Source organism: Callospermophilus lateralis, chromosome 2, assembly GCF_048772815.1.
Source record: "Callospermophilus lateralis isolate mCalLat2 chromosome 2, mCalLat2.hap1, whole genome shotgun sequence".
Taxonomy (NCBI): domain Eukaryota; kingdom Metazoa; phylum Chordata; class Mammalia; order Rodentia; family Sciuridae; genus Callospermophilus; species Callospermophilus lateralis.
The window spans coordinates 183,326,994-183,347,363 of NC_135306.1; the positions used below are offsets into that span (position 1 = coordinate 183,326,994).

Consider the following 20,370-nt stretch of genomic DNA (forward strand, 5'->3'; position numbering starts at 1 on the left):
ACCTCTGTGTTTTCATTTTCAGACTGGTGGGAACTACGGATGGTTGGGTTGATGCTATCTGGCCATATGGGAATTGAGCTCAGAATAAGTCATTGCCTTTAGAAACCAGGGCTTGGGCTTCCTTTGCATCTGGGCCTTCCATCCTCTGGCCTTCTCTTCCTGAGTGGCTCAAGTAGAGACAGGTTTTACATCACAGGGCCTCAGAGTATAACTGGGAACCTGCCTATATGGGACCTGGATGTCTCAGGATGCATACAGCAACCTGAACCACATGTGCCCCCACATCTGCAAGTACTTCTGTGGGAACAAACACAGCTGCCCGCATTTCAGGATCTAAAACACTGAAGCGAACATGCTCTCCGGCCATATTATAATGGATGCTTTGGTTTGGGCTTGTCCTTTTGCAGAATAGATCCATAATCAGGCTGAAGCATGAGGACAGAGACACAGGACAGTGGGAAAGTCTGAAAATGTGGGAGGAGCGAAGGCTAAGTTGTTCCTGAGCTTATTTTTCAATCCATTGTGACAGCCCTGCTATGTGCCAGAAGGTCTCTTCAGTAGAATGTTTTCATTGAAGAGAGCAGTTTCTGACTCAGATCCTGGGGCTCAATAGTGGTTTATCCATGTGACCTTGGACAAATTGCTTCATTTTCCTGTCTTTTTTTTTTCCCCCTCTGGAAAAATGAGGAGGATAAAAAAAAATGGCACCAACCTCATGGTGGGGGGGGGGGAGAATTGAGACACTGAAGTGTCCTTAGGAGAGGACCCAGTGCAAAATAAATGGTTACTCAATGCTAGTCATTATTATTCTTATTATTGGGAACACTTAGGAACAGTAAAGTGACACACAATACTCATGTGGGCACAATTAGTGTGACTAATTGCCTCATGAATAGCACCACATAAAGACTTTCCCAGCAGTTTGGATGAGGTGAGCTCACTTTGAACTGGGGAGTCAGACGGGCTCCATCGAGGGTGTTCTTGGAATTGAAGATTGGGTGAGGCAAGGTTCTTACAAGGAGAGCAGCGGCTTCTCCCTTCTGCAGAGACAAGAGGAAATGCCTCTCTCAGTTCTTGGTGCTACTCAAGCCAGACGGTAATAAACTTCTTGATGGTTTATCCAAGTCCAGTGTCAAAGCTGAATCATCTTCTCCCATCACCTGTCCCAGCCAGCCCTTCTAACTGCGGACTTGGGATGGACCAGGGAGTGTGAATTTATGTAAAGGTTAGCCCAGGCAGAGGACAGCTGGGAAGGCAGATGTTTTGTGTAACTGGGTCTTATACTGTATTCATTACAAAAATGGACCTTTTCTCTTCAAATGTGTCATTGAGAATGAACTCTGATTTGTATTTTAGCAGATAACCTTCAAGGTAGCTATGAGGAAGAGCTCTGGACTGAGGATAGTTAACTTCTGGAATGGAATATTGAATTTAGAGACAAGTGTTTCCACACTTGGAGAATAAGTCCATCAGAAACCTCACCCCTCAACAACAGGGTGGCCAGTTTTCCCCAAATAAAAATCAAGGCACATGGTCTGTCGATATGAAAACCATAAATTAGAATATTTTCTACTGAAACTACCTTAGGAAGCAGAGTTTGCTTGTGTTATGTCCCTAAAGTCAAGCAAGTGACCTTTCCAAGTAGACACGTTCTGTGAAATCGCCAGTCATCACAATCCACAACTCTGGCTCCCCCGAGTTCCATCAGCCTGGACTTGGGCTGGTCCTGGGCACTCCTGTGTGGATTCTCTTTGGGCCTTGATGTGGTTCCTAACACCCCTCTGCAGCCTCACCTCTGATGTGGCTACTGTTGGCTGGGGCCAGGTCTGGCTTCGAGGTGGGGCCTTCAGTTAACTGGGGGTGGCTGAACTTTGACACAGGGACCTCGCTCTTCCTAAACTGGCACCTCTGCTGCTGACTGATGTGACCAGGAAGAGTTAGAAAAGCATGGAAAGATCTATGCTAACTGGTTCTAGTGAGGACCTCTGCACATAGATGGTTAGGGGTGCCTTCCCTTTTTGATTGGTTGACGGTGTGGAAGGAAGGGTGATTGATTCTGTTACTGAGTCACTTAATGACATGCGCTGCCAGGTCCTGGGCTGTGATCTGGGGTAGCCATTGAGGCAGATGGTTCTTGCTCTGGGAGCTTACGGCAGTGAGGGAGGGCGACTGAGCAGGCAGCCACGTCTGATGTTTGAAATGGGGTGGCAGCAGAATCTGGAATGCTGAGGTGTGCAGAGATTGGGCACATGCTTAGATTTAGGGGGACATGATCCCTAAGTTGAAATCTGAAGGATGCGCAGATAGGAATCAGGGGGAAAGGCAGCTGAGGATAGAGCTGTCTTGCTACCACTAGCTCCGTGCCCTCGACTCCCTAGAAGGGCTTTTCCCTGCAGAAATAAAAGCTCAGAGGTGAGGTTTCTGGGAAGTCAGAGATGAGTTATCTACAGCTGGCCTGAGGCAGGAAACACACATTTTCCTTTCCTCTCCAACCACCCTGCTTCTGTTCTTGGGGGAGGGAGAGGTGCTGTGAAGGAAACCCCAGAGATTTTCAAGGAAAGAGGAGGTTCCAGGAATTTTGCTTGATCTCTGACAGGGCTGAGGTGGAACATCCTCCTCCTGACTCAGCTGGCTGCCGGAACCCCAAAGGGAAATCCACCCCAGGTTTTTCCATGTCTCTCTTAGGGTCTGTCCACTGGGGTGGGAGCCATAGCTACGGAGGAGCTGGGGGAAGATGAGAAGGGCTGGCAGAGGACGTCAACTCATGTGGGGCACGGTGGAGCCATGAGGTCATGGTCACAGCAGACACTTGGCATGGGCCGCGAGCCTGGCTCTCCTGGGGGCTTGGTGTGTATAACTCTGTAGGACTCCCCACAGCCCCCAGGAGATATTCGACGTCCCCATTTACGGAGGAGAAGGTGCGGCCCATGGAAGTGGAATGGCCCACTGGGAGTCATCTGGCCTGGGCTGGGATTGGAACCGGAACCTTCTGGTCTTGAGCAGGCTTCAGGAGGAACACAGGGCTCGCCTTGGGAGCACCCGGGCATGAGTTCCCAACAGACCTTGAGGGGAGTGGAGGCATCGTCTTCAGAGGACCCCAAGTGGGCAGGAGTTAAGATGTGGTCTTCTGCAGGGTTTTATTCTGATAGGCTCTGCCTGCTGTGGTTGAGAAACAGACCTGCCTTGGAAGGGAAGAAGGGTAACCGGAAGAGGGAAGTGGCAACCGGAAACCTATGGGGTCAGCCCAAGTGGGGCATGGCCTACGTGTTTAGAAATCTGGACACCCCCAAAACTCCAGGTTTCTGGCCTCTCTGGAAAGTTCGGATCTGGCCACACTGGCTTGGACTTGACCATGGACCCCAGGCCTGGCTGCTGGCACTAGAGGGGTTTTCACTGTTTATATACCACTTCCCCAGACTCATCTTCCTGGCCTGCCCCATGGGCCTGGGACACCACTGCCTAACGTTCAGGGAGGCCTCCATTTGAACACTGAGCACCATTCTCCTCATTTGCAAAGCGAGAATCAACTCTTGGAGAATTCAGGATATTATGTGCAAACTGCGCAGCACAGCATGAGCCACAGAGCTAGGAGCTCAGTATATCCCCACTTGAGGCTTTGTCCCCGTTTCCCACTGTCCCTACTAGGGTGCAGACAGCAGAGAGCTGGGGCAGCTAGTGTCACACCTGACTGCAAGGGAATGGGCCAAGGGAGTAAAGGCGTATTTTCATGGGTCACTGCCTAAAAGATGCTGCCGCCTTGAACCCCCTGCTGCTGCTGAAGTGAGGAGGGGCATCTTCAGAGAGTGGAGCCATCAGGTTGGTTGGCCACCACCCGGCTGTTGGGCATGCCCCCCACCCGCCACAGGGACCCCCTGCTGTTCCTAGATTTTTTTTGAGGTGGTCTGAGTGGATCCCATAAAGGAGCCGTACTTAGAGGGTCCTGGGACCCCCCTACTTGTTAACAGACAGATACATTGATATAGCCGTCAATACTGCTGTCCCTCCTCATCCCGGACGACCATCCACACTGCCTCATCCTCTTAACCTGCCAGGAGCAGCACAGCCAGTGGAGAGATTTGCTGCCTTGGATCTTCCCTTATGTGCAAGGGGGATTGCAGCTGGTGCCTGAGGTGGTTTCTAAGTCCTCTCTGTCCCCGCCCAGCTCAGCCTGTGTCCCTGCACCTTTCCACCCTCTGGAATCCAACGTCGGTCGGGCCTCCTTGACCTTCGATGGCAAGGAGTGAAATGATGTTTCCGTATAAATAACAGGAAATCCCATCAACTGGGGTGGCGACGTGGCTGGTCAGTCTGGGGGCAGCAGCGGTGAGATGATACAGGCCAGTGAGTCATTACCCCTTTTTTCCCTCGTGTGGCTCCTTTTCACTTCTGACTGAACTTCAGGCCGTTTCCCTTTTTGGTTGGGTCCCATCCCATGAGTCTCAGTTCCCCAGCTTCCTTCTCCTTCTAGCTCGGTGGCTTGTGGTAGGGCTGGTGTTAGCAGAATTCTGTTTTCAAATGAAACTAGGTATGGAAGTTCAACGTGTCGTTTCACCGACCGCAGGGAGCAGCCTGGGCCCAAGGGGTTACTCTCATGTCAGCCCCAACCCCAGCAACCCTTTTCTCCAGCGCTGTCTCCAGTGTTCCACCTTTGAACCCTTTGGTCAGGATGGTCTGGCCCCGCTAGACTTCCTCCTTTATGATTTTCTCCACCGTCCTTCATTCCAAGCTCAGGAAATGCTGGTCTGGCTGTACTGGGAAGAAAACGCTGAGGAGCTGGAGGAGGGTGGAGTCCTTAGGGATGTGGGCTTTGGAGTGCAGCAGACCCGTGTAGAACGCCGGGGCCCATGCTTGCTGAGCCTTGCTATGTGCCAGGTGCCGTTCTAGGAACTTTGTGGGATGTAACTCATTTGGCCCTTGCGGTAATCCTGTGGAGTAAGTTTCCTTATTATCCCCACATTCTGACTGGGGAAATGGAGGTGGGAAGGAGCAAAATGTTTGCTCAGGTTATTGCTCACGACAGCTATGAAGCAGCTGTGGGGGTTCAGACCCAGGTAAGCTGCCTCCAGGCTTCTTGCACTCAGCAAGATGCTGGGGTCAGTGTCCTTGCATATTGAAAGCAGAGGTATCACTGTGGTTCAGGCTAAATGTAGAAACACATGTTATTGACCTTGGTGCCTGGTGCCTAGCGAGTGCTCAGTAAACTTGAACTGGAAAAAAAAGTCAGGCTCCACCCTAGGAGGAATCTGTTTCTTATGCCTTATTATTTTATTTTTTATTTTTGGTAAGTAATTGCTTTTCTGCTCACAGGGAAGAAACCCTAGGAAAGAGTGGAAAAAGTAGACGGGAGGCAGCTGAATTCTAGGCCTCTGAGCCTCGAGGGAACCTAGGTGCTCAGAAATGGGAATCAGAATTTTCATCTTTTTCCACATCTGGGGAACTATAAACCATGCTCTTTTAAATTTGTCTTTCTCCTGCTTTTCTCTTCTTTCTTGTGCTTTTCAAATGAAGTGGGCAAACTTAGTGAGCCAGATTACGATGCGGGAAAAGTATCCCTCTGTGATTCGGGTCTGTGTGTCTCTGATGCCTTGATACTTTTTACTCTCAACTTCTGAGGGTAATCGTTGATAAGATGAACCTCCTGTGCCCTGGGGAGGAGAAAGTCATTGAGTTCTGTCTCGTCCTTGTCTCCTTGCATCAAACTCCACGTCTAACCCATAGCAGGTTTCCAAAGAATTAACTAGTGGGGTTCCTGCTCTCAGTTACTCTTTCCTTTTTTTCCTGGTGAGGGGTTTTGTGGAGAAGTGTCTGCCAAGTTCCCCTGGAGATGGCATCATCAAGACAGAGGTGTGGGGACCCCTTCCTCTCAGTTCAGCTGAGGCAAGAGTAGGGTTGTCCAAACTTGGTTTCCTTGTACACCAAGTACAAGCAGAATGGATTAGATGGGGAGTGTGGAAGTGGCCCTGGCCCCCTTTCCTCACCTCCTCCTGTTCTCTGTCACCTTAGGACAAAGGTTCTCAGGTGACCAGCCTGGATGGGCGGGTTCCCAGGGCTTTCTGAATTCTCTGTCACCCTGACCCCAGCCTACTTCCTGATGTGCCCTGCTGGGGACTCCCTCCTGCCATTCCTTCTCAGGCTTCAGGCCATCCATGGTGACCTTGGCAGTGGTTATTGTTCATGTTAGAATCTTTGGGACTTGTTTTTGAATAGGACTCTATTCATGTGGTTCCAACCGTTAAACCTCTAACAAGGTACACAGTGGATAATCTCTCGCCCGCTTCCCAGAAGCCCAGTTCCCATAACCTCCTCCTCAAACATAAGTATTGTAACAGTGGCTAATAATTCCAGAGTTTCTTCCTGCCCTTGTGAGGAGTTCATCTGGAAACACAGCTGACAACATGGGTCCCTATATATGAGGTCCCCGGCCTGGACTGGGGTCTGATGGGGTGGGATATCTGTGGGCCAGCATCTCCCTCTAACTTCAGGAAATACCGTTTGCTAAAGTGTTGCCTTGTTTAAATTTCAGTGACAGCTTCAACCTTCTCCAATTCCTTGCCTGGGGGCACCGAGAGGACACACGATCCAGTGCTTTTATATGTGATTTTTAAAAACACATGTGTTTTTTGTGTTAAAAAAAAAAATCAAAGTGTCATCTATTTTGGTTTGAAGGGCCTACTGGAAACCAAATTATACAGCTCATCCAGACTCAAACAGCAGGTTGTAAGAGCAGAATTAACCAATGAATTTCCAGGTATTATGTAAATAAAAATACATATTCTTGTTTTTATCCTCTCTTTCCACAAGGCCCCTTGGTGTACACACTGTTCTACATCTTATTGTCTTTATGCTTAATATAAATTACATATTTTCATATTGTTGCTTACAGTACTTCTTGTTTTTTTTTTTTTTTAACAATTGCAAAGAATTGCAAAGAATGTGTGTATGGATAAACCATGATTTTTAAATTAGCTCTTTACTTGATTCCTATTTGGCTACAGTGAAAGCTGTATATATATATGCGGTGACCCTGCCTCATAACCTGCTCAGACAGAAGATAGGGTTTTGTAAGGGACAGAGAAACTGGGCATATTGATTTGCCACCCAGGAAAGTAAAGTCTTGACATAGGTTCTCAGATGGGTCTTTTCTGCTCAGACAACTCTATCCATCACTCTGGAGAGGGTCTTGAACTCAGGGTTGGTTAATAGGATGAGCATGTGGTTCTACTGTAGTCCACTACATTTCAAGTGTCTAAAGCAGGTCCCCACCTCTGTGTCTGGCTCTGGAGTAGTAAAGAAGTAATTGTCACAGTATCCGGGTGGCGGAGAAGTTCTCTTCCCACTCCACTGTGTTCTTGTCCACCATCCCTTCGCCCCTGGGACAGCTGATTCTAGCTCCAGGGCCCTTTGACTAAGTCTGTCTTGGCAGTTGTATCAAATCCATTCTTGACTTCTTTCCTGTATCAGCGGATCTGACCTACAGCTTGGCCTTCCTGTGGCGCTCTGTGGCTTGCTGCAGCCCTGGCAACCGTGAGTGGGTGCTGCACCCACACCCCCCCACAGGGAGCAGCTTCTTCTGCTCTCCCTGGAGGGAGCCAGGGAGGCCGCTGGGGATCTTCAACTGGGTGGCATCACACACTCCCTGAGTACCACTGTGCATGTCCCAGGACAGCTGTCACTTATGAAGCCATGTCCAGCTCCAAGTCACAATCATCATGCCAGCCAAGATCCTGCCGCCCTGTTGCTCCAAGAAGTGCCCCCATTCTGGATCTTGAAGGTCTCTCCTTCTCCTCGACCGCCTTCTCTTTCCGTCTTCCCCACAGCATCAGGGGCACAGTGCTTTCTGAGCCCAGGTTCCAGGACCCCGGTTCCACAGTGTGCCCTTAGCATGGTGAGCGCCCAAACCAACCTTGGAAACCTCCACGGCAAGGGGCCATTACTAGGACTTGTTTTTCCACTTTTTCATGAGCTTGGCTTCTTTGTGGTTTTGGGACTTCCCAGTAGCCACCATGGCTTTGTTAGGAGGCGTTTCTCTCTCCTGTGGTCAGAAGCAGACTCCTTATCTCTTCTTCCTCCCTCTCTGTGGGGCTGTTTCCTAGGGTGCTGGTTCCTGTCCTAGCCTCAGCCTGGAAGACCAGCAGGGACCCACGGGCTCTTAGTGCAGTGACTTTGGATGACGATTTCCCCATCCCTGACCAGATCCGGGAGAACCCCTGGGGTGTGTCAAGAGGGTAGCTCTCTAGGGACCTGCCATTAACTTGAATCTCAAAGTGTTCCATCTTCCATGGGACATATTTTCCGCTGAGGCAAAAGGAAGATATTTTTCTTGTTCAACACGTGTTTGCATCTTTCCGGGGCTCACTCTTAAAATTTTAGATCATGAGTGTGTCTCTCTTTTCTCAGTATTCTTTTGCTTGTTTTCTGCACATAACAACTTCTGGCTGTAACAACCTCCCGTTCAGCCTTCAGTGACATGTGCCAGCATGTTTTGGGGGAGTTAGTTCATACTCAGGGTTGTCAGAAGTTTGAGCATTTGCTCTTCAAGACCCAGAGCTGGTGGGGTGAGCAAAGGAAATCATTTGAAGTCGTGATGATCTGATTCCCACAAGAACACATTGGACCTTGGGAACCAGTTATTCTTGTTTTTAGCTTCTTCATCTTCTCTGGATTGATGTATCGACGCAATAGTAGGATGATCCCTTTATTTGTCATAGGGAAATGAGATCGGATGCCAAACTCCCAATTTTTTATTTTCATATTTTAGCACTTAAGATTTTGGAAATACCTTGTGAGTATATTTATTGAAATGCTATTTATCTCTACCCCTCTCCACACACCCATGAATAGAAACAGAAACTCCACGGGGGTCTTGTCTGTCTTGTTTACCTTTGGTGCCATGATGTTATGTGGCAAATACAGGACAGCACAGTAAATGTTTTGCCTGGGTCAGTAGAATCTCTGTTCTTTCCTTTGTGGTCCATTTTGAAAACTGCCTCAGACCCTCTGTGATCAGTGGTGAAACTGCCCGAACCATGGTGCCCAGTTGAATGTCAAGTCTGGGTATCTCTGGTGGATTTGGAGGAGAGACGATGGGGTTTTGGGAAAAGATGTTGCAGAAGGTCTGGGCTCCAGTTTTGGCTCTGCCCCTATCTGGGGCATGTCTCTGAGGCCCAATTTCCTTATGGGTACAGAGGAATAATAATTACACCCTCCCACATACACACCAAATCATCGGTTGAAGAATGTGTGAAGAGCACGTCTTACACTATGAAGGGCTCTATAAACGTGGAAGGTTGCAAAATGCTGTGTCTGTCTTCTTGCTTTTTTCTTTTTTCTTTTTTTCACCAAAGTCAGGTGTCCTGGCCTTTCCCAGGCAGCTCTGTTAGAATTAGGGCTTCCTGCAGCTGCCCTCTGCTGACGGTCACCCTTACAGAGCAAACTAAGGAGCAAATCTCCTTCTAAGATTTCACAGCTGTGATGACCTTGGGGGTGGAGGGCATTACTGGGACCCAGGAAAGTGCCCTCCCTGCTCAGGCTGGGCCTCAGCCCTTATGCCACTGGTGAGCACATTGTCATGGCCCTGCATTGGGAACTGGTCACTGTGAGCTGTGTCACCAAGGCCTGCTTGACCGTGTTTCTCTCTCCCCAGGCGCTTGCTGAAGAGTGAACTTGGGTCGTTCATTACAGACTATTTCCAGGTAAGCTGGGTGCGTCGGAGCATGCATCACTATCACACATGTGGGGCCATGCAGCTGAAGGGCCACGTACTGTACACCTGGGTGTTCTTCAACACCCACACCCACACCCACATACACACCACGTCATGCAGGGCACCAGGTGGCCGCTGCAGGTAATGGAGACTCCAGCCACCCCCCTTCAGTTGTACTCGGGCTATTTGGTCCCAGAACCCCTTTATGCTCTTAGAAATTGCTGCTTATTCAGGTTATATCTGTCAATCTTTACCATACTGGAAATTAAGCCCAAGAAGCTTTAAAATAGGTCTTAATTCATTGAAACTGATTACAATTGTCATATAAATATCACTTTTATGAAAAATAGCTTTTTCAGGATTAAAAAATAGTGAGAGGATGGACACCATTTTCTGTGTTGGGAAATCTCAGTGCCATCTGGCTTCCTGGAAGATGGATGGATTCTCCTGTCTGCTTCCCCTTCAGTCTGTTGGGATAGCGCAGGTCACGTAGTCTCCGGGAAACTCCACTGTGCCGGCAGGGAGACGCAAAGGCAGCTAATAGCTGTGACCATGTGGGTCCCTTGAAAGGGTCTGGAGGAGCCCCCCAGGGTCCCCAACCACACCCTGAGAATCTCTGCTCTCAGGGTATCCCCTCCCACTCCTGTGGGTGACAGCTAGTTGGGTGTAAGAGCATGTGCCCTTCAGCCAGCCATTTCCTGTCACAGCCTCCTGGGCTGCTCTGTTGAAGGCAGGATTGGATTAGATGTCAATCTTCCCCCCTGCCTACACAGTCTTGTGAGGCTAATGAGTTAAAGGTTCCAGATCCACTTAGAGGATCATTTTTAATCCACAGACACAAGCTGCTTTCCTGAATAACCCAAGGCAAGTATGGGGGGCGGGGCGCAGTGGTGGAGACATGAACAACAGTGACTGAGTGGGTGACACTTCAGTGAAGTTGGAGTCCCCACCTCTCACTGTGTGCTGAGTGGGCTGGAAAAGCTGCTTTATCTCTCTGTGCCCCAGTTTCCTCATCTGTGAAACAGGAATAAAATACAGCTTACCTCATAAGGTTACTGCATGGTTTGCATGCAATGACACACTTGAAGCGCTGGGCACCTAGCATGTCAGGAGCTGAAGCTAGTGATCAAGATTATGGACCTTTGAGGCAGACTACATGAGTTCAGAGCCCAGCATAATTGTTCACTAGCTGTGTGGCCCTGAGCAGGTTGCTTCACCTCTCTGTGTTTTAGTTTCCTTTTCTGTAAAAAAAGGGGTAATAGGACCTAACCTTATAGGGTTGTGATAAAGACTAAAGATAAGTTATTTATAAAGTGCTTAGTTACTGCCAAAAAGCAGGAGAGAGAGTAATCATGTTTATTATATGAGTCGTGTGTGTGTGTGTGTGTGTGTGTGTGTGTGTGTGTGTATGTGTTTTGTACCAGGGATTGAACTCAGGGGCACTTAACCACTGAGCCACATCCCCAATCCTTTTTAAAAATATTTTATTTAGAGACAGAGTCTTGTTGAGTTACTTAGGACCTCACTAAATTGTCGAAGCTGGCTTTGAACTCGCGATCCTCCTGCCTCAGTCACCAAAGCTGTTGGGATTCTGGGAGTGTGCCAATGTGCCCAGGTTAACGCCTTCTTTTTAGTGGAAAAATAAGAGCAGTGCTTAAGGATCTTGGTTTCAGGTGGGTTCCAAGTGGAGCATACTTTTTAAGAAAGTTTAAAGACATTTCAAATTTTAAAAAACAGTGCAGTCTCCATTATATTATTTTTCTTTCCAAGATTCAGGAAGCTTAAACTTTTATGTACGCTTCAAAAGAATGACAAATATCAGCCAAAAAATGCCTCCTCTAAATGGAGACAAACCAGGACCCAACAGAAGCCTGGAATTTGATGGGGTCAGACTCCTGTGCAGGGGGAGAGAGGCATGAAGAGGAAGAACCAGACAGAGAATTAGTTGCAGATGTGAATCATTTTTGCCCTTGACCCGAAGGTCAGCCTTGGGCTCACTGCCTGCTGCCTCTGTGGATTGACTTCTCGTCCAGTTACAGAGAGTGGTTTTTCACAGTCTTGGAGGGGCCCTCTGGGCTGGGCTGCCTTCCTCCTTGACCTTTGAAGGAGACGGGTTTGGTGTGGTTTCAATCAGGTTTTAAATGTCAGCGTCTCTTGGCGTTGGGGGCTACCCTGGTTCGGGTGGGGAGGGATGTTTGGGTGGGGACTTTATCTGGGAAGCCCTGAGGTTTTTGGGGGCGGTTAATACTGCTTACAAAGCATGCCAGGCATTGAAAAACTAATAACCACTTGTGACTTCCTATCAGGGGCTTAATCAGAGAGGCTGCTTGGTGAATATCTACCGAATCTCTTTCTGGGTGTGGGGGTTGGGGGCTGGGTTTAGTAGGGTTTTAAAAAAAAAAAATTATAATTTTGGGTACCAGAAATTGAACTTAGGGGCACTCAACCACTGAGCCACATCCCCAGCCCTATGTTTTATATTTTATTTAGAGACAGGGTCTCACTGAATTGCTTAGTGCTTTGCTTTTGCTGAGGCTGGCTTTGAACTCACGATCCTCCTGTCTCCGCCTCCCAACCCTCTAGGATTAGGTGTGCACCATTGTACTCAGCATGGGTTTTGTAATTTTGAATCTGAGATTTTTCTTATTTAAGGAAAGAAGGCTCTTGAAGACAAGGTTTCTCAAAATGTGGGTGCAGAACCTTTGGTTGCTTTTTAAATATTTGGTTCCCCACTCTCTGAAGAGTGCATAATAGATTCTTAGAAGAGAAGGGAGGGGCTGTTTACCAGAGATACCCAAAATGATTACAGGTGACACAACACACAGTGGCACTGGATAATGTTAGAGCTTGTGTTTCAAAATTATTCCCATTTTTAAATTTTCCTTTAGCCCTTATGATTGTGCCGGAGATTCTTGGGCCATGTCATGTGTCTTGTGCCCTTCTCTGGGACTCCGCAATCTCCTGTGTTTAAGGAGGGAGCAGGAGCAGGCCTCAAATGTGGTGCCTGTGCTAGGGACATGGTCTAGTTAGGATTTTGTAACATTATTTGTTTGCATTAAGTTGATCATTGAATGATACTGTGCTTATGGTAAATGACGTGCCTACAATTTCCTTTTTAAACACAGTGACATTTAAAAAATGGCTTGATGGTGCACACCTGTAATCCCAGCTTTGTAGGAGACTGAGGCAGGAGGATTCCAAGTTTGAGGTCAGCCTGGGCAACTTAATGAGACCCTGTCTCAAAATAAAATAAAAAGGGCTGGGGAAGTAGCTTAGAGATAGACTGTTCCTGGGTTCCATCCCCGGTAACAACACACACACACACACACACACACACACACACACACACACACCCATGCACCCACATACAAAGTGACTGGATTTAAGAAAAACAGTATGCAAAGAATAATAGGCCCCGACTACAGCCCCATCTGCGAAAGTGGTTCAAGAGAGTTGGGTTAGAGCCCAGTGCCAGGTGCTACTTGAAAAGGAGCTGGTTCAAAGCCATTCCCATTTCAGGAGAAATCTCCATGTGAGGAGGGCAATCCAGGCTCATAGGGGCAAGCTGGCCTTCAGCTACCATTGAGAGTGTCAGGAAGGAAAGCTAATAAGGGCTCAGGAAAGAACTTCCCCCAGCAAGAGGCAAGAGGAAGGTGTAGGGCAGAGGAGCAGCAGAGCCCAGGGTGGGCAGGGGAGTCACCCCAGCTGTGGATATGGCTTCGTGGGAAGGTGAAGAGTGGGTGCTGGGCTCCTCAGTGCAGATGGGCGCCCCCCAGGCTCATGCATTCAGCAGTGAGGTCTGTCCCCCTCGGGGACCCGCCTTCCAGCTCAGCTCACCACCTGCAGAGCCACAGAGAGGCTCTGCGCATTTTCATTTTGCAGTTTTTAAGAAAGATTCATAGAAAGAATATCCGCGTGTGAAGAATAATGAAAATGACCCGAGGTGAGAGCACGGGAAGCAGGTAAAAAAAATGGTACTTATCTTGGGTCCGCACACAGAGAAGTCAGGCTGTTTGATCCACAGAAGCCTGGAAAGATTTCCACGAGACACTGGCTGGAAAAATCTCTGACATTTCCAGTATCGATTTTTTCTTTTCCTTCTGTCTGTTTTGAATTGTGCCCGGAAGGAAAATTAGGGCTTCCAAGTGGAACTCTATATCCGAGCGCCAGCTCCGGAGGATAATTGGTCCCTTATAACTTTTGAAACTGATGATGTGAAACGTTCTGCATTATTTTATTTTATTTTTTTTAATTTCCTAGCTGGGTATCTTGGTGCTTCAGGCATGAGGGGTGGGCCTGGGCGACACAGAACACTGGCTGCCGTCAGCAGGCTGCGTTGTTTGTTAAAGGCCTCTCTTCTGCCCCAGAAAGTTCCATCCCTTTTGTTGAAACTAGAGTTTTGTTGGTACAGAAACTTGTGTAGAGTCTGAGTGAGCTAGTTCTAGGAAGAAGAGAAATTTAGTCACCCATTTGCCAGTAGGTCATAGGTGCCATGTGGTGTGTGGTATATATATATGTGTGTGTGTGTGTGTGTGTGTGCGCCTATGTGTGCATATATAACCCATACACAAACACATAGTATTTTTTTCAATTTGCTTCTCACATCTGCAAGAGTCCCAGGAAGCCATCACCAAAGAATATTAAGGACATATGGCACCTGGCATGGAGCTAAAGGAGGAGACCCCTAGGAAGCATCCTGGTGACCATGGAGTTAAAATTGGAGACAGCACAGGGGTAAAGATGCACCTTCATGGGTAACGCACAGCACAGCCTGAATTGAAGAGCAGATTGGGTGGCAAAGATGTAAAAACAGGTCCAGCAAAACCCTGGCTACAAAGCCTCCCTGTTCACGGAGGAGGAGGCAAGCAGTACAGGCAGGATCTAATCAGGGAGCTAGAAATACTGAATTCTACCTCAGAGGACACAGCCGCCTCCGATGGCTGTGACTCAGGCCCCCATTGTGACACTCTGGCGGAGGGGAGAGCCTGTGGTTGTTGGTGGCCAGGTGGAGGGGTGAGACGGGCTGGAGAGGCTGCTCGAAGACAGTGCTACCTGGAGGAGGAGGTGTTGGAGCACAGCTGCGACCCACTGGTCTAGTGGAACCTCAAGCGGTCATCCTGGCCTGGGCTGTCCACTTTGGCCGTCAGATTTTTTGGCCCTCAGAAGTCACCATCCCTTCGGAAAAGCTGTTCAGCACGCCCACGGAGAATGGCAGCCTTGGCCAGCCCCGGCTCATGATGGAGCATTTTGAAAAACTTATCTTTTTGAAAGTGAATCTTCCCTTGATCTACTTTCAGTATTGAACTCACTCTCGGCAGTGCTGGCTGGCTGTCGTACCAGGGCTGTGACCTGCCCAACAGGGCCATGTGGGACACCAAGCCAGCAGCCGGGGCCACCTGCCAGCTTGCACCGTAATGTCACACGTGCCTTACTCCTGTTGGGCCAGGTCACAGCATGTTGGGGAGCCCACTAGAAGCAACTCGTTGGTTATGAAGTGGGGTGATTAAAAAGTGGGGTGATTTTTTAAAAGTTAGAGATCAGAAATGAGTTTTCCTTGAATGGAGACAAGATGTAAACAGTTTTATCCTGTAGGCTTTTTGTTCAATTGTGTAAAAACCATGAACCAGGTACTGTTTTTTAGTTAAATATTGCTTTAATTGCAACAAAACAGCTTTTGTGGCTGTGAAATGAAACCTGTAAATAGGAGGTGGAGCCTAAGCCATCCTGATGGGGCAGGCTCTTAAATGTGTTGAGGAGTGGAGAGAATATTCTGGAAGCTAAGTGTTTACCCAGAGACAAAGTGTTTGAAAACAAAATTGTACTTGGGTGAGTCATGGAGTGTGCAGTTGCAGTGACGTGGTCACAGACATGTTCCATTTCAGGTCTTTGCATTCTGAGTTGCACAGTCCGTTCATCCACTCAGAGGTCCCTAACTGTCTGTCCTGACTCCTGGAGATCGGAGTCCCGTGTGTGTCTATGCTGAGGATTCAGCCGGTGCAGAGTGTGGCAGTTGACCTCGTCTGGCGCCTCTGACCAAGCGTCCCTGAGCAGTGGAGCTCTGTGTGTGCTGACCCAGGTGCTGGGACCACAGCTGGGCCCTGGAGGCTGTAGTGACCAACGGGGGCATCTGGCAGGCTACAGCGGTGAGACTAGCCTTAGGCATTTAGATTTTTCTTTTTTTATAATAAGGGAAGATTCAACCATCACTGGGGTATTTTAGAATCCCGAGGACATCAGAGTGAAATTATCAGTTGTCAGATTCTTCTAAGTGTTTGCTTTAACATCTGAAAAAGGTTCCTGCTCTACGTCATTTCAGACCATTAGGTGCTGTGGGTGAGGTGACTGGCTCCTCTGCCATGGCCCCCTAGGAGACTGCCCTTCTATTCTATTAATACTATAACTACGCTCGCTCTCAATTTGAGTAGACTTTGCTTTAGTGTATTTACAAATGATGGTTTCAGTTTCTAAAATTAAACTTTTTATTTGCAGTTAAAAAAAAAACAAAAAACAGGTCCAGCATAAGTGGACATTTCTTGTAGGGACACAGATAGGACTCAGGGCACATGGGGTGGAGAGCGGACAGAGTGGCCAAAGTAATTTCCGAACACAAGTTGAACAAGGGAGAAAAATGTTGGCTCTTCTTTGATCAACTTGGGAAGCCTTCTCTAATAAGCAGGATTCCCCCAGTGGAGGGAGGTCATTTGGTGGACTCAAGGAGTGAAGGGAATTCCACATTTGCTCTGCTTGGAAGATAGAATTGGGGCCCATTTACAATGGGGCTGTGGATGCACAGAGCTGGGCTCCAGCGAGAGGACGGGGATGGGTGAGCCTTGTGTTCTGTTTGGGTGGGAAGGTCATGAAGGTTGCATTGTGGATTTGGACAGTACTTGGAACCAAGGTCGGTGGAGGCTGTAAACTTTGAGGTGGCCCAGAAAGTTCCCATTGGCCACTGGAGGGAGAAAATGGGATTGAGCTCACCAGGGCTGAGAGGGAGCTTACCCTGCTTGCTGGTGGCCCCCATCCCCTAGAGGCTGCCCACCAGCCAGCGGTCACTCAGAGGTGGCTTCACTGTGCTTAGTCTCCTCAGCAGTTACTTGAATTTGAGCAATTATTTGCAACTTTTATTGCGATTTTCTCATCCTTGATGAAGCTAAGTGGGAAAATGGGTTTTGAAATGGACAGCCACGGCCTTAACATGTTTGAGACAAAGGTGAAAATCAATAGGCACGCCGAAATGTCAAATCTTCCGCCTCACTGCGTTGAGGTTATCGCACATTCAATTGTGAGAGAAAGGAGTGTATAGGTACGAAACGCTGAGATGCCATCCAGAGATGGGCGCCGGAGACAGGTGATGAGGGAGTTTACTGTGCTCTGTGGAAAGGACTTGCCCTGTGTCAGGTGAGTGTGTTCTTCCATATCAGGATGCATTTCAGAAACCCACTATATATGAAATTGGCTGATTTATTGTACACCAGGCAAGGGATGGTAAGATCCAGGTCTAGGGCATCAAGGGAGAGAGAGGCCTAGAAGGTGGGGGGAGATATTGCAAATCTAGTCCTAAAAAAAGAGTAGATCTGCATGAGGAGCAAAGGCTGCCCTGGGAACCTTTGCTCACTCTGGAGAGCCCTTTCTCTGAAGTCCTTTCAGAGCTGCAGGGAGGAGAAAGTCACAGCAGTGATGTCAGCCCGTGTTTTCAAGTAGTCCTGTGCCAGGTGCCGGGCTGAGACCACGGTTCTCAAAGTGTGGTCCCCGGTCCAGCAGCTGCAGCATCACCTGTGAACATGTGGAAAAGCAGAATCTCAGGCCCTCCCTCAGACCACCTGAGTGAGGAACGCAGGGTTGGGACCCAGCATTGTGGGCTTTCATGAGCGTCCGGGATCCTGGTGCATCTTGAGTATGTCAACCCGCTTCCTGAGTCACCTCCGTTATCCCTCCTGACGACCCAGGACGGAGAGATCCTGTTATTATATATACCCCCTTCTTATAGCCGTTTACTAAGGCTCAGGGAGGCGGGAGGTTCTTTGAGATCATAGTCAATTACAGAGCAGAGATCCAGCCCAGGTCGTCTGACCACAGGAGAAAAGCCTCTTTCTAAATGTAAAAATGCCCTCCAGGCATCCCTTGAGAAAAGACCCTGGGGGAGGAGGCTCAGGGATTTGGCTGGTTTGTTTGAGTGTCTGACAAATCAGATATGGTCTGTTTTCCTGATTCCTGATTAAAAAATAATAATTTTTAGAAGCCCCACTTCCCCGTTTCATGGTGGCTGAAACGGTACTCAGTGGAGAACCAGGACTACTGCTGAGTGACTGATCTTCCCAGTCTCTGTCTTGGGTTTTCGCTCCACCTCATCCCACCCGCCCACACCAGGACTGGTTTATTAAGAACTCTCTGGGCCTGGGGGTGATGTGTTTGTGAGACTTTTATTGCTTGCTCAGGAGGGCGACCAGGTTCACAGGAAATGCAGACGACATCAGAGATCACGCTGGCCTTTCCAAGTCGTGCCGGCTAGAAATGGGGGTGACCTGTGATTTCCATCCCTGGGTCCTCGCCAATAGCAGGAGCCTTTGAAGACACGGATATCACCGGAAACACATGCCTGGGTGGAACTGTTGGCTCACATATGTTCTCCGTAGGCAGAGCAGCACAGCCACCAGGCCCCTCTGGGGTGGGAAGGAATGTCTTGTTTGGGAATGGGATCCACCTGGGCTGGACACGGAATGTGGTAGTGGAGAGGAGGGCCCTGGAAGAGTCCTTTCGGAGAGATGGGAGTTGGAAAGCTGATAGCAAGACTGGGCTGCAGAAGAACCCAGGTGGATGGAAGGCCTGGGGTAGAATCTAGTTACGTGGCCTGCGATGGCTGGGCCAGCTGTCCCCAGGGTCTAGACCTGAAGCGGATTCCATCTGCTTCTTCTGTGGGCAAGGACACAAGAAAGCTCTTCAGGGCAGACAGCATGATGGCAAAAAGCACCAACCCTTCTGCCAGGTGGGTCTGGAGTCCAATCCACTGTGTGAACTTAGGCTTGTTTCTTAACCTATTTGAGCCTCGTTTCCCTTAGCAATAACCTAGTTGTGATCATGGTACCCACTTCATAAGGTTGATGTGGTCACTAAGGGAGGTGACAGACACAAAGTGCTTGGTACATAGTGAGCCGACAACACAGCATGGCTATGCATCTTAGCTTTTATCTATTTATTTTTTGCTTTGTTTTGCTAAGGTAAGCCAGAGGAATATGCTGTAATGGGGGAAATACATGGATTTGGGGTTCAGAGCCATCTGGGTAGAAATTCTGACCCCACATTTGCTGCCTGCTTCTCTGAGTCTCAGTTTCTTTTGTTAAAAGGGAATAGGTGCATGGTAGAGGTAAGATGAGGTAATGCATGAGAGACATTTGGAGCCTGATAGTGAAAACAGTCAATGACCCCACGGCCATTCTTACTGTGGTCACCATCAGGGCTGAGGCAGGGGACACTGCAGTTGCCGGCAGCCGCAGCATGCAGAGTCCCTGCTCTGTGTTGAAAGTCCCTCCTGCAAGAAGAGGTGGTTGGGGCTACCCTCACCCCTCTGTGCTCCCTGGTTGTGGGGGTGTCTGCTTCACAGGAGGTGCACGAGGCCGAGGAGCCCCACCCTGCTCTCCTGGTCTCCTCCCCGCCTCGGCTTCCCCGGATGGGCTGGGTTTTCTCTCCTCCTGCAGGCCGGGTGGTGGTGGCCGGGGCGTTCCCAAGGCGACTTTGTTTGCATTTTTCTAACTGAGCCTCATGTCTCTGTTTACAGCCCACTTTTTTAGGTCTTAGAAAAAATGCCAGTCATTTCTTCCCTTCCGGACCACTCTGCCTCTTCATTAGAGGGCTGTTTAGTCCATGCCTGAGTTCACTGAGGGGCAGGAGGAGGGTGCCCTAAGCAACGCGGGCCCTTCCAGAGGCCCAAGGTGTTTCCGAGGTGGCCGCTGTATAACGTGACCGCTTCTGGGCTGAGGGCTCTCTGGCTGGGGAGGTGATGGGTCTGCAGTTTCACTAGGGAAAAGGGGGTCTTGTCTCACTCTGTGGCTATGGGCTCCCTCACCCCTGCTCAGAACCTTCTGGAATCAGCACTCGACAGGGGTGAGAGTACTGAGAAGTGGGATCTGGAAAGAACAGGCACTTAGACTGAATATGCAGGACTGGTGCCTGCCCGAGGCCAGGCTTCCTTCCTCCCCTCTCTCTGTCTCAGGACCTGTGAGCAGGCTTAAGCCCCTTAGAGGCCTCTGCCCTAGGCACACAGCCAACCCTGAGCCTCCCTGCACCAGCAGCTGGGCCAACATGACCCTGTCACCACCCAGGAGGAGAGGGACATGGGTGGTAGGATGGAGAGGGGGGTGACGAGCAGGCCCAGGGAGGTCGAGGGAGGCAGGACCACCAGGAGCTGAGGCCCAGCCACAGTGCTCGTCGCAGGGTCTCCTCAGACTTCGCTTAGAAAGCACAGACTGAAAGTCAACTTGTGGAGTGGGCAGTGGGCAGTGCTAGGCCCCAGCTGGGGGTCCTTCAGAGCACAAGGCCTTTGGAAGGAGGACCCTTTGGCCACAGGAAACTGTGAGACTGGGCTCCTAGGAGGAGAGCCAGGCAGCTCAGCTTAAGGGCCAGGATGGGGTAGGGTGGGAGGGGGCCCCTCAGGCAGCCAGAGCTGCACCTGT

At 49.3% G+C, this 20,370-nt stretch overlaps 1 protein-coding gene across 1 annotated transcript in view; it reads left to right on the forward strand.

The window, feature by feature from the left end:
* Prr5l (proline rich 5 like) overlaps positions 1 to 20,370 on the forward strand; it is a 79,687-nt gene that overhangs the window by 24,124 nt on the left and 35,193 nt on the right. Inside the window, exon 4 of the mRNA XM_076844346.2 lies at positions 9,644 to 9,692. Within this exon, the coding sequence (XP_076700461.2) occupies positions 9,644 to 9,692 (49 nt within the window). The remainder of the gene's footprint in view (positions 1 to 9,643; positions 9,693 to 20,370) is intronic.